Source organism: Pyrus communis, chromosome 16 (assembly GCF_041283825.1).
Source record: "Pyrus communis isolate YQ-2024b chromosome 16, ASM4128382v1, whole genome shotgun sequence".
In the NCBI taxonomy this organism is placed as follows: domain Eukaryota; kingdom Viridiplantae; phylum Streptophyta; class Magnoliopsida; order Rosales; family Rosaceae; genus Pyrus; species Pyrus communis.
In genome coordinates this window covers 7394469-7410864 of record NC_142580.1, presented here as the reverse complement: position 1 = coordinate 7410864, position 16396 = coordinate 7394469, and the positions used below count along the sequence as shown (strand labels likewise).

The window sequence follows — 16396 nt, the reverse complement described above, 5'->3', positions numbered from 1 at the left end:
AAAGATAATGGAAATTTGTTTTTTAGGTTTAAATCTGAACAAGGGTTTAAATCCGATTTTTTTATTTTATTTTTACCACGGGAGCTATTTTTCAAATGCCCTATCACCAAGATAACTATTTATCCAATTAGACATTTTTTTATATTCCGTATGGTCCTTTTAATTTTGGCCGTTGATTCTTCTTTGATTTGTCAGTTCAATAGGTAATAAAAATAAATAAAAACAAGGGTAGGCAAGAGGCCAAACAAAGCGTGCAGAATGGTTACTAACTCACCATTCACTCTAGATTTAGCTCTTTTATTTGCAAATTCCTTTGTTTGCTCTAAAAATACACATTTTTATTTTCTTGGATTTACCACTCTTGTTTTTTTTAATTATATTCAATGTGTCGGGTACGTACACTAGATATCACAGTACAACTAATTAAATTTTTTTTTATTTTCAAATACACGATAGTTGGTGTACCGAAATGTGTTAGCTTATTTAAAAAAAAGAGCGTTTCCCACACTTTCTACAATTATACGTCAGCATGCCAAGTTTATTACTTGAAACTTCTGGAACTTTCGCGCCCTTCCTCGATCAAATATGCCCTTTTCTATATAAGTATCCCAAACCCTTATTTTCTCAATCATCAAATTAGAAAAGCTTCCCGATAAAATTTTGTTCGTCAAAGCTGTCAAATCGTCGTCGTTTTCATTCAAGGTTTCGAGGTTCTCGTCACCCATGGATCCATTCTTAAGAAGGCATTGGCACAATTTCGCCCCACAACATCAGTACCCGCAGACCAATTTCTTGCCACAACATCAGAAAGCGAGGCAAGTCCCGGTCCAGCGCCGAGCGGACCCGTCGCCGAAGGTGGTCTCAATCCCGGTCCACTACGTCGGGTCGGAGCGCAGCCGGTCGGATTCCGCGCTGAAAATCCAGAAGGCGTTCAGAGGATTTATGGTGAGGAAAAGCGTGAGGAAGATCGCCGCCATCAGAGTCGAGGTGGGTGAGATTTCGAAGCGGATTTTGAAGCGAGAGGCGGTGGAATTGATAAGGAGGGACGCCAAGGAGCGGCTGAGGGTGAACGAGACGCTGATGAACTTGCTGTTGAAGTTGGATTCGGTGAAGGGCGTCGATTCTGGAGTTAGGGATCTCAGGAGGGCCGTGATAAAAAAGGCGATTGCTTTGCAGGAGAGAGTGGACAGCGCTGTTGCTGAAAGTCCCCAAATCGACCAAAACCTAGAATTGCAATCCGAATCCCCTGTAAATTCGGATGAGACTCCGAATTTGCAGTCTTCAGAATTGGAATCGGCAGCCGAAGCCCACATCGAAACTGTTCCACACGGAAATGCGAGGGTGTGCAGAGAGGAAGAAGGCATGCTGCTGCGACTACAGATGTCGTGTCCAAGTACCAAGTTAATAATGCAAGGATTCCTATTTACATTTTGGCTTTTGTTGTAAAGCATTCGGAAACTGAATTATTTGATTGATGAAATTTGATGCTTTTGGTGTTTTAGCGACATTGATTTTGTAAGTTGGTTGGGCTTCCGTTGTCAACGCTCTCATTCTCATGTGTTTTTATCATTTGATTCGTCTATTTGATCAAAAATTAAAAAAAGTTGGTTTATTTTGTACCTAAAAAACATATATCTACTTTGTTTACGTGGATAATATCGTTTACTTAAAAAAAAAAAAATCAAATTATAACTCATGGGCCGTGTTGTGGTTAGTTTTGGGATGGGTAGAATGCAAGACTCGAACCAAGCCCAACGTATTCACTTTGCGACGACACTGCGTTTCAGTCCATTTCGCAGTTGACTTGACGGCCATTAAACGCAAAAGCAAAAAATAAATAAAAAATAAAAAATTCGTTGGCCTTTTGGCAGTTTAGTCATGGAACCTTTCTTTTGCGCCTTTTCCCCAGAAGCTGAAAATCCAAAAGTAGAAATATTTAATATTATATTTAAGAAAAATTAATAGTACTAGAATTGATATTTTAATGTAATAATATGATTTTTCGTTTAAGTAAATAATGCTGGAAGTTTTTCGTTAAATTTTTTTATTATGTAATTCAAAACATTGTTTAATTTTAAATAAACTATTATTTATTCTACTAAACAAGCAACCTGAAATCGTTTACTTGATTAGTTGATTTGGCTGTTCTGACTACCACCCAAAACACTCACCCTTTTCTTCTCTCACCTCTCTCTCTCTCCTCTCTCTCTCTCTCCGCTCTCAGTGTCATTGTACAAAACTCTTCTGCGAAACCCTAGATTCTCTGAATTTCAAAAATTCAATCCTGAACTCACAATCTCCCTCTCTCTCTATTGGAGCTCCAATCCACTGCGCGCTTCTTCTCCTTCTCTCGATCTCCTCTCCCCCTCCCTCCAACTTCCTCACTTTTCGATGGCGGAGGGCAAGCTCGATCTGCCCGACGATCTCCTCTCCTCCAAACCCTCCGATCAGTCCTGGACCTCCAAAGGTACTTCCGCCGTTTCAGTTTTCTTCTGCAATTTTATTTCTTTAGCAATTCAATTTTTTTTCGATTTGGGTATTCATTGGATTTGATCGATGTGAAGCTAATGTGAGGTGAGTGGTTACTGATCTGGAGCGTTTAAGTATATATTGGACCAGTTCATTTTCGATTTCTTTCGGCATCAGCTTCCTTAATTTCGGCTTCCTGCATCTTGAGCTATTCGAATTTTTACGTTTTAGTTGAATCTTTCGTGTATTGGATTTTGTTCAAATCAGTTTTTCTTCTCTCATTTTTTTGTTGTAATTTTAGCATTCGAACTCGTTTAACACTAATGTATTGTAATCCTTCGTGTTTTTACTATCGCCGTATTGAATTATCCTATTGATTCTGTGTTCTTTATTTCATTGATCTTTATGTTTTAAGATCAAGTAAAGAAATTTGCACGTGCTACAGTCCTTAGATTAGGCTCCAATTTGTTTTTAAATTTATTTATCAAGTATTCAATAGTTGATTGTTATCGCCTCTTTCGATGACAAAGTTGGTTTACGCTTAAATTTTTTCGTTGAATCAATGAAAGATAGAACTTATATTTTTCTGATCAACTGTAGTGCAATCATGGATGTCAAGAATTCTTGAGATTTATTCTGGTGTGCAATGAAAAAGCAAATCTAGGGAGTTAGTATTCGTAGTAGTTCAAGTGGTTACTATTATTAAGCTCTCACATTTTTTATTTTTTTTGTTGGAGTTCACTAATGGCTGCTATAGTTCTCTCCTCGGCAGAAACACTATTTGAATTGCAGTTCCACTATTATATCTTTATTTGCAGTTAACAAAAATGTACAGTTCCCTTATGTTTCATCTAGTGTTACGGGGTCAGCGATTTTATTACTGGATTAGTGTGGAACATTGAGTGGCTTTGTAATGAGAGCATAAACATAGATTTGTGTGTTAATATGTGTTCGTGTTTTGGCAGTTGAAGCCTCTGGAGGAAATGATGAAGAAAAGGTGCTTATTGGGTCATCTGATGACTCGAAAGGTGAGCTTTGTTCAAGTTTTTAGCATTAATTTCATGAGCTGTAGAGTCGATTAAGTAATATATTTTGCTTCCCCTATTTGTTGTTTGTTTCGTCTTACTTTCATCTGATTTTGTATTGCTAATTTATAAATTTTGCAGATCCAGCTGCCTCAGAGAGCATACCTTTGTCCCCCCAGTGGCTTTATGCCAAACCCAGTGAGTCTAAGTTGGTATGTGTTCTAGAGATTGAATTTCTTTTAGTGTTAATTGACTTTTTTTTGGGTATATGTTCTTCTGTTATCTCCCTGAATCAGGATTAGTTGTAGTTAATTCAATCCTCTAGACGTATTGAAAGGCTTTGTACTTGTTACCGAAAAAAAAAAAAGACTTTGTACTTGGAATTGTGCAGCTGCTTTCTTCATACTCTGATTTTATCTGCATATAGTGGAAACTCAACATATAATCAATCTACTGCCATTTAAACCTGGATTACTTGGAAATTCACAACTTAGCTGACTAGTCATTAAATTTGCTGTATATTACAGGAAATGCGCGGCCCAAGTTCCCTTGGAAACTCTACTGATAGCAACCAGAAGGAAGGTTGGCGTTTGGAAGGATCTGATGACAAAAAAGATTGGAGGCGGCCTGCCACTGAAAGTGAAAGTAGCCGTCGCTGGCGTGAAGAGGAAAGAGAAACTAGCTTGCTTGGTGGCAGAAGAGACCGAAGGAAACCAGAACGCCGTGTCGACAGTGTTCCAGTGAGAGACACAACTGACAATAGGGCACTGCCTGCATCTGAAAGGTGGAATGATGGCCGTACTTCTGCACATGAAGCACGGCGTGATAGCAAATGGTCATCAAGGTGGGGTCCTGAAGACAAAGAAAAGGAGACTCGAACTGAAAAGAAAACAGATATGGAGAAGGAATATGCTCACAGTAACAGTGACAATCAATCCCTTGGAGGTAACAACCGTTCAGCTTCTGAGCGCGAGTCAGATTCTCGGGATAAATGGAGGCCACGCCATAGGGATCTTCACTCTGGTGGGTCAAATGCTTACCGTGCTGCACCAGGATTTGGACTTGAAAAAGGACGGGTGGAGGGTTCAAATTTGGGATTTACCCTTGGAAGAGGGAGGGCATCTGGTGTCGGGAGATCATCTGCAGGTGTTATTGGCTCTGCTCCTTCTGGAAAAAGTGAAAGTGTTCCTGGGAAACCTAGGCACTCAGCTGATAGTTTTTGCTACCCAAGGGGAAAGCTTCTTGACATTTATCGCCAGCGAAAGCTTGATCTATCTTTTGCTACCATGCCAGATGAGATGGAAGAATCGCCTCCTACAACTCAAGTGGGCTTTGTGGAGCCATTAGCTTTTCTTGCCCCCGATGGTGAAGAGGAGGTAAGAGATAGGATTGGGCATCTTGTGAATGTGGATTATTTTTCTTTAATGTACTGATTCTTTTATGGTTTTTAATTGGTTCGTGTATTGCTAATAGGCCATCCTCAGTGATATATGGAAGGGAAAGATTACAAGTAGCGGGATAGTATACAATTCATTTAGAAAGGGAAGATCAACTGAAAACAATACAGGTATTTTCAGCTCAATAGTTCCCAATTTGCGTCCATTTTTGGAACTGGGATGTCTAATTTGTAAAACACTCATTCTCTAGGTGGCGGAGAATTGGAAGCTGTTGATGGAGTTCTGGGTATTTTGCCCTCGAGCATCACCGAAGAGACGAACAATATCTTGCAGGATTCTGCAAATGCTGATGATTATGGGACTTCATGGAATTCTGGTGCACAAAGGAATGTGGTAGATGGTGAGTTGCATTTCATTTCTGATTTGGCATGTTGTCTGTTGTATTGAACTATATGCAGGTATTGTTGACTGGAACATCTGAACAGTACTTATTTTATTGCAGAAAAAGATGTCAATCATAAAGAATGGGAAACCAAATATAGCGCAGAAAAGGGCCTTGATGGATTTTCTCAAACATTTCGGAAAAGTAATGGTATCGGCAGTGACGTTGAGACTGATGGTGGCAGTAGGAAAAATGAAGATTCTTTTTTATACGGCCATTCTTTGTCGAATGACATTGAGTTTGCAACTTCTGACTTAAGATCAAAACTTCACGATGGTTCAAATACTCTCTACGCTTTTGGCTCGTCTGAGCAGAATCTGAATAATAATTCTCGGGTGAAAGAGTTAGAAAGGGATGTCCCTCCTGAGGATTTATGTTTGTATTACCTTGATCCTCAAGGGGCGGTTCAGGGACCATATTTGGGGGTAGACATTATTTCATGGTTTGAACAAGGGTTTTTTGGGACAGACTTGCCTGTTCGATTGGCGGATACTCCCGAAGGAACACCTTTCATGGAATTGGGGGAGGTCATGCCGCATCTGAAAGTTTGGGATGCGCAAGGGAATTTTGTAAATCCAACTTCTCATATAGAAGAATCAAGTGGCTCCTTAGGGAATATAGAGTCTAGCTTACCTTCTTCCGCTCCAGTTTCAGAAATGACTACATTAGTGGTGAATGACTTACGGCGGCCATTGACTGATCTAAATAGCCTTTCAACTCTGCATATTCAACCTAGAAATTCTGATCCTGAAGCTCCACTACAACTGCCACATTCAACGGCTCAAAGCTTTAATGATTTTTGTGCAGAAGATGAAGGTTTGTCTGTAATAATAAATTCTTTTTGGTCTGTTTATTGTGCTGACAGATGGTATTTCGCTTATCTCATCCTATTTCATCTTTAATTTTCCAGATATTGTGTTTCCAGGAATACCTGGAACCACCGGCTATTCTACTGCAAGATCTTCTGGAACCATTCATGATTCTATTGAAAATTCTATTGGCCACCTTCCTTCTCCAACTGAGCTGACAGAATCTGGTGTGCCTATTCAGAATGATGACAAGTTGCACCCCTTTGGCTTGCTTTGGTCTGAGTTAGAAGGCGGTCAAACAAAACAAGTCAAGCCAGCCAATAGGCTTTCGAACATGGGGAGGGCTGTTCCATTTAGTGGAATTTCTGATACAGCGATTCTTGCTGAGACATGGTCTGATGTTCATAGAAAAAATGCAGTCTCTGATTCGAACCTGTATCAAGACATGGTAGCCCCTCGTCAATTGGCACACATGGAACAGGAACCCAGTCATTATGATTTAGCGGAGCAGCTTATGTCACAGCAAATTCGACAGCAGCAGCTCCAACAGCGGAATATGTTGTCTAGCTTTGGACACTTGAATGATGCAGCATTAGAGCATTTGCCAAGTCAGAATCTTATCCACCAACAGTTAGCCAACCATTCTTCAGCAGATCTGGATCATCTTGTGGCACTTAAGATGCAACAGCACCGGGAGGCTCAGCTCCAGCAACATCAGCAACTGCAACAGCAGCAGTTTCATCAACAGCAGAAGCTTTTACAGGAGCAACAGCAGTCCCAAGTGCAACGGGTGCTTCTTGAACAACTACTGCATGGTCAAATGCATGATCCTGCGCTTAGGCAGCCACACGTTGATCCTGTCAGAGCAAACAACGTTCTTGAACAGGTTCTATTAGAGCAGCGCCTTATGCATGAACTCCAACAAAGGTCTCACCATTTTCCGAGGCATGTTGATCCATCTTTGGAGCAGCTTGTCCAAGCGAAGTTTGGTCAGTCACCACCACAAGCAGATTTTCTTGATCTACTGTCTCGTGCGCAGCATGAACAAATTCAATCACTGGAACATCAGATGCAAGCCAGGCAGTTACCAACAGGGATGAGACAGAGGACGGAAGACGACAGACATGGTGGTTCTGTCTGGCCAGCCGATGAATCAAATCAGTTTTTGAGGACCCATGCTGGTGCTCAGCGAGCTCACTCTTCCGGATTTAGTCCTTTAGATTTTTATCAGAGGCAACAGAGGCCATCCCATGAGGAGCAGCTTAGCCAACTCGACCGTAATCTTTCATTGCAGGATCGACTTCAGCAAGGGTTTTATGAGCCTGGCTCTCATCCGTTTGAGCGGTCTATGTCACTGCCTGGGGCACAAGGGATGAACTTGGATGCTATAAATGCCATGGCTCGTGCTCAGGGCTTGGATATGCAGGATTCCCTTGGACGGATGCCATCGGGTGGTCAATTGGGAACATTTTCATCTGGCATCCATTCTCATAATCCTCATCACCCTCTTCCTAACCAATTTCATGCTTCACATTTGGATGCAATTGAGGGTCACTGGCCCGAGAAGAATGAACAGCTAGAAAATGATTGGATGGACTCTCGGTTTCAGCAGTTGCATATTAATGCTGAGCGGCAGAAAAGGGAGTCAGAGATCAATATTCCTTCTCAGGATCGAGGTTTATGGATGTCAGATGGATTGAATGAAGAGCATTCAAAGAGACTATTGATGGAGTTACTCCATAAAAAATCAGCCCATCAACCTGCTGAGTCATTGAATGTCAACAATGGCTTGTTCTCTGATAAAAGGCCTTCATCTGGCATGTACTCTGGTTCAAGCTCTTCAAGTCACCCATTCAGTCTTCATTCAGACCAAGAAGCAGGTCTAAATAATTCATTTCAAGTAGGATCGTACGGTTCAAATCATATGGAGCTCCCACTGGAAGAGCGGGCCAGCAGCATGGAAAGCAATGAAAAGTTGGTGTATAGATCTGATTCTGGAGCATTGGTTGAGAGAGAGTCATTCTTGGCTGGCATCAATGCTACGAGTCAGCCGATTTACACAAATTCTAACATGATCAGTAAGTCTTCTATCAGTAAAGAGGTTTTGGAGTTGGAGGGAAGGAAGCGTGGGATGAAGAATGAGGGGATCATTAGGGGACAAGGGTTTGACACTCAAGAACGAATGGTTGAACAAGCAGGGTTGGCTGCTCCAGATTATGAGGAGAGGTCAGCAAATTCCCTTAACATGCGTTCGTCATCTGGTGTTTCAGGTATTTCTTGTTGCTTCTTTTTAATATTGACGCAGTGCATAATGCTCAAAATTGTTCATGTAAGAGTTTTGGTTTTCTAAATTTTGCTTGTTCCCATGGGGGAATGTAGGCTTTCATAGCGACAAGATTGGCCGAAGTAATTCATTTGCAGAAGAAACAACCAGGGATCGGTACATAAATGACCTTGCTCTTATTGGTCCCTTGTCTTGATCATCCAAATTCTTATGTAAATTCTTCAGAGCATGTATAGAAGTAATTCCTTTTCTTTTTCCGGTACAATGCCACAGGGTTCCAGCCCCATCCAAAACTCAAGATAATATTCTGCTGAGACGACCTCCTGTCTCAAGCGCTTCAGCATCCCACGAAGGATTGTCAGAACTGATCTCTAATCCAGTCTTCCGAGGAAAAAGTGCAAGTGCCACTCCAGATGGTATGTACATCTAGCTCTCTAGTTATTTCTTATCTTAGCATGACCGGTTTGAGGTCTGTCTAGTTGCTTATATCAAAGGTTAACAACTTTATAGCTCCACCTACGTTGTTCTAACACTTTGTGGCAATGTGGGAAGATTCTCAATTACAATCAGATTGACAAATACTGTTTTTCTGAAATCTACAGGGGGGAGGCAAGACCCCGTTGTTGGTCATCCAGTTAACCAAGGTCCTGATGCCTTGCCGTCATCTTCAAAGAAAGAAATGCAATTTCGGCGTACTTCATCCGCCAGCGATGCTGATGTGTCAGAGGCTTCATTTATGGATATGCTTAAGAGTAATACCAAGAAGCTGGCTCCGACGGATGCCCATGCGACGGCGGGAGAAGATGCAATGCAAGGGAGCCGGAGTGGCAAAAAGAAGGGAAAGAAAGGGAGGCAAATCGATCCTGCCCTCCTTGGTTTTAAAGTTACCAGCAACCGGATAATGATGGGCGAAATCCATCGCATAGATGAGTAGGCCCGTTTATTGTGTAATTTATGTGTAAATCTCCGTTTCATCATAGTCTCGTATAGGTTTAGAACACTCGATGTAAAGCATCTCCGGGTGAAAATTCTTTTATTTTTTCTCCCCGTCCATAAAGATCGATTGATCAGCGATCTGGATTTCAAGGATGGTGATCCAATGATACATCTGTATAAATGGAAATTAAAACGTAGTCGAAGTTGGGATAATATCAGTATGATTATCGTCACACTCATCGGCCTGTCACGGCCACATATTTGCTTACATTTTGAACTTAGGAAAGCCATTGATTTCGGAAGAGTTGCAACGCCGTTCTTCCCATGATCCACTCCAACTCCGAAGATGATAGCGGCACTCGATTGACAATGAGAGAAACGGCTTCTTTGGCCCCTTTATAGCCACACTCGGGAACAACAAATGGAAAATCACTGCAATGAAGACTATTAGTGTTAGAATCTGCTTCCTGCCCGATCAAGAAGGAAGCAATTTGTTTCAAATTTCAACCCAAAGAAACAAGTGAAACACGGCTACCTGCCCCACATGACGCGGTTAGCACCAAAGCTCGACACGACTTGGGACAGCGAGTGAGATAAGTCCTCGTATGGAAATGGCATTCTCGACACCCGGAACAGCGCGCTGAATTTTACATAGACCTGGCCACGAAAATATCACGTTATGCTTAAGAATCAGACTATCAATGTAGGTGAACTATAAGTTGGGGAACAAAGAGAAGTGAACAGGCATTGGACAGAGATGCCAAAGTGGTTGCAAGGATTCGTGACTCTGTTTTATACCCGATCTGATAATCTAGTCGTTTTCACTCTCCTCAGTAATCAGATATGTAACTACGAAAGGTATTCTGGAGCCTTTTTACCTGTGGGAATCTGGATAGCTGTAAAAGTGCAGAGAAAGCAAGCTTTTCCTCATCGTTTCTGCAAGAAAAGAACTTTAAAGTAAGAAGAGTTGCAAATGGTCTGCAGAAACATTCATTCTTTATAGCAAAGTAAATTATGGGAAAACTCACATTGGTGGTTTGCAGAAAGCCAAATGATCAAGCAATACAGCTGTTGATGGAAACTCCGTGCACAGCTCCTCAATTTCTGATATATGCAAACCGAGGCCCTGAATTACCCCTTTTTTTTAGTAAATAAACACGTCTGAAACTCCAATAGCATCCAACTCTTCCCTGCCCTCTCCCACAGACGCGCGCACACAGAGAGTAATAGAACAAAAAGTTGCACCCCAATTTTCCAAAGATAATAAGAAAGGATAAGGAATACCTTCATACACATGAAACCAACTGGTACTCCAAGTTCTCCTGCCTTAGAGAACATTGCCCTTCCTACTTCATTGGTCATCTGCAGAAACCCTCAAATGTTATCACTTTAGGAGGAACTTACTCCATATTTTGTGGCATTTCACCGGGATATGTACATCTTAAAACATGTAAAGAAGTCCAAAAATAATTAAATTACCTGTTGACCAGAAGGCCACAAATATGGATTGAAGCGAACAGCACGATAGTTATCCTAGCATAAGAGAAAATTTTGTCAAGGTAATTCCTTGAAGACGTTAGAGAAAAACCCAATTAACATTAAAATTATAGGAAATTATCCAAATACCTTCAAAATGAGATTTTCAAGCTGCTTAATCCCACTTCCATCTTCAGCTGGATTTGCTAGACAACAACCGACAAATTTAGAAGGGTACTTCTTCAACACACTGTCCCAAGATAAAAGCAATAAGGTTTAGGCTATAACCTTAAATGATATGTTGTAAAGAACTATAAATGTGGAAGATACAACTTAGATGGAGCATGACTAAGAAGTGTCGGACATGGCGTGATGAACTTCTGACCATTAGCCTTAGTTGATTAGTTGTGAAATTCAAGTCTACAGGGAACGCAAAGTTCACTAGGTGGGAATTGGGATACAAACTTTGATTCTGTGAGACATGACAGTAATAATGTTGATGCTGCGATTTGGCAGTTGAGCCGTCTAGTTATTACAGTCGAAACATAAGATCGAGTACCATACAGATATTTTTCACATGTCAACTAAAGCTTCATGATTTTGTTGTAAACGTGACTGACATTATTTCAAGTAATCTATCTTACTATAGTAGGAGAAATCGGAGAAGAATAACTTCGACATCGGTATGAAGAAAGATCAAACAGAAACAGACCTTGTCACCAAAGAATGATCAAATTTGTGATTAATGGGCTGCACAATCAGTGCACCGTCAACACCTGCTTCTTCCATACACTGGAATGGAAAAAAAAAAAATCAATCATCTAATTTCAGCTAAAATATCATTAGATCAAACAAGAAATACACACAAAAGATACAGCTTGATGAAAGTCATATGATCACACCTGAAGCAAGAAATCGACATCTCCAGGCAAAGTGGGTTCTTGGCCAGGAAAGTAAGGGTATTTATCCGCAGCCTACAAAACCCGAAATTCCAAATACCATATTAACTTGAGAAAAATCAACAAAAAATTAGTAGAGACTTGCAAAGCAGTTAAAAACTTTGGTGGGTTTTACTTTTACCTCTTGAGGGGATGCCCACACATGCAGATGTGAATCTATGATTTTGGGTTTACTGGCAGTGGAAGCCATTGAAGCAGCAGCAGCAGAAGCAGAAGCGATGAGCCGGGTCTTTGTTGAAATGTGGGCAAATGGTTGTGTACGTTGAAGTCGTACCAAAGGGAGAGCAGCTGGAGGTGAAAGCAGAAGAGATGCGACCCTCGCGGCCGTTGCCATTGGATTATGGCTATAAACTGTTTCACTGCTTCAGTATCACATATATGATACATACCCGGCCCAATCTGGGCCCAATTATCAGCAAACACAGCAATCCACAAAATATATTTAAACTTTTATTTTTTTTTTCACCTAAAGCTTGAAATTATGTTGCAATTTACCGAATGAGATTCACCCGGATCTTTGTGCCCGAGTCCGGGGACCGAGACAACTCCACGGTTTAAGAGAGAGAAAAAGAGATTCGAACCGTTCAAGTTTTTAGATTTTTTCGAGATAAGCCACTATGATGTGATAATGAGGTCATACAGAGTGAATTTCTATTCGCAATTTACTATCTATCTCTATTTCTGTCAACTTTTTGTCCAATAGTGACTCGCGACAATAACACATAACACTTTTTTCAAGGCCAATTCCGTCATTTCACTCTAAAAAGTACGAACTTGATGAGTATTAGAGAAAAAACGTTAAAGCTTTTTAATAAAAGAATAAAAAAAGGCTGCATAATCACATTTTTTTTATGAAGGAAAAATGTTAAAGCATTTTAAAGAGTGGTAATGAAGAGTATGGAGGCCAATTTGTGCAAATTGTAAAACAATATAGTTGTCTAGTAAATTAGTAATTGCACAAAATTGAAAATTTCAAAATATCAAGAGGATGCAATTGGCATTTTTGGAAAGTTGAGCATTACATTTGTAATTTTGGAGCCATTGCATTGGTGTTGGTGGTGAGTCGGTGGCCTTCTGGCTTCACTCTCGAATTCATCGCTTCTTTGCAACAAAGAAGGAATATACCATCCATAAAATTACAACAGCCGCATTGAGCCTTATCACAACACTGCACAGAAAAGCTTCAGCAGCAGCAGCAAGGTAGCTTCAATGGCGGCTCCGTTGACCACCCTGGTAAAAACCCATCTTCTCTCTTCCCCTGTTTGATTACCGAGAAAGCCCAAATGGAAAATTAAGTAAAAAGTTTTACTCTTTTGTGCTTTTTCTTTCGCAGTCAAATGTTGGTTCGCTTCCGGCTTCTCGCAGCGTGTCTCAGATCAGAGTTTTGACCCCTACCTGTTCTTCGGTCACAATCCCATCGTCGTCTAACAAAACGGTGTCGTTGTCCTCCAGCTTATTCTCCAGGTCGTCGCGCTTGTCCTCTCTGACATTCTCTTCGAACCCTAGTTCCCGGAAAAGGACCAGTCTTGCTGGCTCAGTCCGCGCCAGTGCTGAGGTTAGCATCGAAAGCTTCGATTTTTTTTTTTTTTTAATTTATTAAAAATTCAAAGTTACCGCTTTCAGTAAGCTTAGAACGTAATTTGAGTTTCTTTTTGGTAATTGTAGGAAGCAACTTTGCAATCAAAAGTGACCCATAAGGTGTATTTTGATATTAGCATTGGGAACCCAGTTGGGAAGCTTGCTGGAAGGATTGTGATTGGATTGTATGGTGATGATGTGCCTCAAACCGTGGAGAATTTCCGTGCGCTTTGCACAGGTTTTACGATTTTCCTGGGTTTTGTATATGGCTTTATGTAGTGTCATTAATATAAGTGACATCTTGATTGAATGTGTTTGGATTTCATATGAATTGTGTGTCTTTATTAGGTGATAAAGGCTTCGGGTTCAAGGGGTCCGCATTCCATCGTGTGATCAAGGATTTCATGATTCAAGGAGGGGACTTCGATAAAGGCAATGTGAGCGCTCTTCCCGGTCTTGTAAACTCGTAGTTTCTGGTTTATTTTTATGGATTGCCACATTGGTTGACTATACATTTAACAGTGATATATGCTATAGGTTTTTTAGTTCCATATTGACTTGATATAAGGTTTCGATATTACTTGGAAAACCAGTCTATCAATAATAAGGAAATGATAATGGCTCACTTTAACCCAAACAACGTTTGCAAGGTTAAGTTAAAATATATTAAAACAGAGAAACAATTTGGGATTTGCTAGAACTGTTTTGAACTTATGATAGTTTGAATAGGTCTCTTTTCTAATTCGGGATTTGCTTTGCATATAAATGGCTGGTTGACCATTTTGGTTATCCAGTATTAGTATTAGCTAATTCTTCCCATATGTATTGACTCATGTTCTCAAAGGTACATATGTTAGATAAATGTTGGTAAGCAAAGTTACTTTCTCCCTGCTCGTAAAAAATGAGCTTGAATTACTGAGAATTGGAAGCAGTTGACTAAACTAGGGAAGTAGCTAGACCGGGGTTGTTTGAAGTACCCATTTGGCCTTTCAATCGTATCTAACAGCCTCATATGCATTTCCAAAGACTTGCCTTGCATCTTTGTTGACTATTTCATGTTCTTATTAACTGCTTACCTGTAACATTTGCTCATGCTTTTTTTTTCAATTATTTGGAAGGTTATCATTTTTTGTTTTTCTTTGAGGTTATCATTTTTTGGTTGGATGTGACAGTGAAATTACAATTCTGGAAACATATTTCAGGGCACTGGAGGTAAAAGCATTTACGGACGTACTTTCAAGGATGAGAACTTCAAGTGTAAGTTGATCTCTACTTCTCATGCCTCATAGTAGTTTATCAATAATCATTCATGTGTTTCTGGATTTTTACGTCAAGGAAAACTCCAGTAATCTATGAACTGCCTTTTATTGGCAAGAGATTTTGTCTCTGATGTAATATGAGATTGAATATGGGCGCGATCACTTTTGACATTATAAATTATAGATTTTTAAATGTCATTGCAGTCATAATTCTTGAATGCATGATTTTGCAGTATCTCATACTGGACCAGGAGTTGTTAGCATGGCCAATGCAGGGCCCAATACCAATGGGAGCCAGTTCTTCATATGCACGGTCAAGGTAAGAGTCATTCATTCTCTATATCGTACTCGTAGAATCAATTCGGCTAAGAATGCTATGGCATGAAAGTTTGAAGCCTCATCTGATCGTGGTTCAACGCAATTCCCTAGCCTGGGAAATTAAGTAGATTTATTAGTTTATTCTCAGAAGGTGGTTGTGTGGTTGTAGGCTTAGAGAAGAGGTGGCGTTTTGTAACTTGATATATGCTTATATGTAATTATCTGTTCCAGACACCGTGGCTAGACAACAGGCATGTCGTTTTTGGGCAAGTGGTGGAAGGCCTGGACGTTGTTAAACTAATCGAGTCTCAAGAGACAGACAGAGGTGATCGTCCTACAAAGAAGGTGGTGATTGCCGACTGCGGAGAGCTGCCGGTGGCCTGATTCGGATTTCTCTGAGTTTTAGTTATTCGCGTTTTCCCTCGAATCATTTCTCCTTTTTGGAAATGTGGGCTTTTGTAAGAGGATTCAGTTTGTTTGGTGGATTAGTCCTGCAGGCTGCAGCACCAAATGTCGCCTTTTTTCCCCTGAATCTCTATTAATATTAGAGCCATAATATTTTGTTGATGAATGCTAAAGGATTGATCTTCTCTTTACTCTAGTAATGTTTGGTTGGGCCTTGATGTGGGCTCGGGTACATATGGGTAGGTGTCGCTGTGTCGGAATTAAACGGGCCTTGAAATTGTTGGGCTGAGGATGGGCTTGGGCCTGGCTTTATCGGCCCTAAACATAAATTGGTAGTCGTATCTATGCTTTGGGAAGTCTAAAGTGACCATTGTAATCAAGTATAGGGCATGGTTGAGAAGTACACGTACAAATATGCAATAAGTTGTGGCATACCTACGGTTGGGTTTGTACACGACTAGGCCGCCTCCGTTTTAGCAAAAAAAATAAATTGGTTTGAATTGTTTTTTGGTGAAAATTGAACCTAAGACCTTTGACTTACAAGTGAACAAAAAAAATAGTATTAACCGTTGTACTAAACGGTTCAATTGCTGATTTGTATATAGAAACTGGATGTATCTGCTAATGACTTTGGAAAAACAATATAGGACATGACCTCGGATGCAGGCTGCAGAGATAAATTTTAATTACGTGAACCACACATCTCTTACCACCATAAGAAATCATGCGATTCTTCCTATTTTCATCCCAACGTTCCATACATAATTCGAGTTTAGTTTTGTGTATGTAGACATAAGTTGCATTACTCATGGACTAGTTTATTTCAGACGATACTTTGAGTGATTTTTTGTTGATAATTTGGAGGGAAAGCATCCTGACGAAAAAGCGAGTTACTATCATTCAAGATTTCATAGATATTAATGAGTCCAAAGTAACTAAAAATTGGACCTATTTCAAAAGTCAAAAGTTACTAAAAATTAGATTTATTTCAAAAAGTGGTCTATAAAATTAGACCTATTTCAAATTTTTCGCATGTTTA

At 40.3% G+C, this 16396-nt stretch overlaps 4 protein-coding genes across 5 annotated transcripts; 3 read left to right on the top strand and 1 right to left on the bottom strand.

The window, feature by feature from the left end:
• Positions 1-634: 634 nt before the first annotated feature.
• LOC137730620 (BAG family molecular chaperone regulator 6-like) lies at positions 635-1505 on the top strand. The gene has a single exon (XM_068469601.2). It carries the CDS (start codon positions 724-726, stop codon positions 1444-1446), a length of 723 nt encoding a protein of 240 aa, XP_068325702.2. The 5' UTR covers positions 635-723; the 3' UTR covers positions 1447-1505.
• A 599-nt stretch (positions 1506-2104) lies between these two features.
• Positions 2105-9597, top strand: LOC137730705 (uncharacterized). Its single transcript, XM_068469665.2, has 11 exons — positions 2105-2467; positions 3435-3497; positions 3636-3706; positions 4022-4870; positions 4968-5061; positions 5142-5291; positions 5394-6149; positions 6244-8412; positions 8522-8582; positions 8700-8842; positions 9029-9597. Exons 1-11 carry the CDS (start codon positions 2392-2394, stop codon positions 9358-9360), a joined length of 4764 nt encoding a protein of 1587 aa, XP_068325766.2. The 5' UTR covers positions 2105-2391; the 3' UTR covers positions 9361-9597.
• Positions 9516-12146, bottom strand: LOC137730706 (catalytic/ hydrolase). Its single transcript, XM_068469666.2, has 10 exons — positions 11919-12146; positions 11741-11812; positions 11551-11630; positions 10989-11088; positions 10842-10895; positions 10647-10724; positions 10391-10488; positions 10241-10298; positions 9898-10019; positions 9516-9794 (listed from the first exon to the last, which is right to left on the bottom strand). The coding sequence occupies exons 1-10, from the start codon at positions 12129-12131 to the stop codon at positions 9641-9643; spliced, it is 1029 nt and encodes a 342-aa protein (XP_068325767.2). The 5' UTR covers positions 12132-12146; the 3' UTR covers positions 9516-9640.
• Positions 12147-12843: 697 nt separating this feature from the next.
• PNSL5 (cyclophilin 20-2) lies at positions 12844-15548 on the top strand. Of its 2 annotated transcripts, none has more exons than XM_068470025.2 (7): positions 12844-13030; positions 13131-13352; positions 13463-13613; positions 13724-13812; positions 14578-14632; positions 14868-14953; positions 15184-15548. In XM_068470025.2, the coding sequence occupies exons 1-7, from the start codon at positions 13007-13009 to the stop codon at positions 15334-15336; spliced, it is 780 nt and encodes a 259-aa protein (XP_068326126.2). In that variant the 5' UTR covers positions 12844-13006; the 3' UTR covers positions 15337-15548. The 2 variants fall into 2 exon arrangements, with proteins under 2 accessions (XP_068326126.2, XP_088544495.1); XM_088688369.1 differs by having other exon boundaries at positions 12866-13030; positions 13724-13833.
• Positions 15549-16396: the final 848 nt, after the last annotated feature.

Coding starts and splice junctions, on each gene's coding strand:
- LOC137730620 (XM_068469601.2), top strand. CDS start 724: ATGGATCCATTCTTAAGAAGGCATTGGCACAATTTCGCCCCACAACAT.
- LOC137730705 (XM_068469665.2), top strand. CDS start 2,392: ATGGCGGAGGGCAAGCTCGATCTGCCCGACGATCTCCTCTCCTCCAAA. Junction 3,707..4,021: donor AACCCAGTGAGTCTAAGTTG/GTATGTGTTCTA, acceptor TGTATATTACAG/GAAATGCGCGGCCCAAGTTC. Junction 8,413..8,521: donor TTCGTCATCTGGTGTTTCAG/GTATTTCTTGTT, acceptor GGGGGAATGTAG/GCTTTCATAGCGACAAGATT.
- LOC137730706 (XM_068469666.2), bottom strand. CDS start 12,131: ATGGCAACGGCCGCGAGGGTCGCATCTCTTCTGCTTTCACCTCCAGCT. Junction 10,896..10,988: donor TTGAAAATCTCATTTTGAAG/GTATTTGGATAA, acceptor CTCTTATGCTAG/GATAACTATCGTGCTGTTCG. Junction 10,299..10,390: donor GCTTTCTGCAAACCACCAAT/GTGAGTTTTCCC, acceptor CTTTTCTTGCAG/AAACGATGAGGAAAAGCTTG.
- PNSL5 (XM_088688369.1), top strand. CDS start 13,007: ATGGCGGCTCCGTTGACCACCCTG. Junction 13,834..14,577: donor TGAGCGCTCTTCCCGGTCTT/GTAAACTCGTAG, acceptor AACATATTTCAG/GGCACTGGAGGTAAAAGCAT. Junction 14,633..14,867: donor CAAGGATGAGAACTTCAAGT/GTAAGTTGATCT, acceptor ATGATTTTGCAG/TATCTCATACTGGACCAGGA.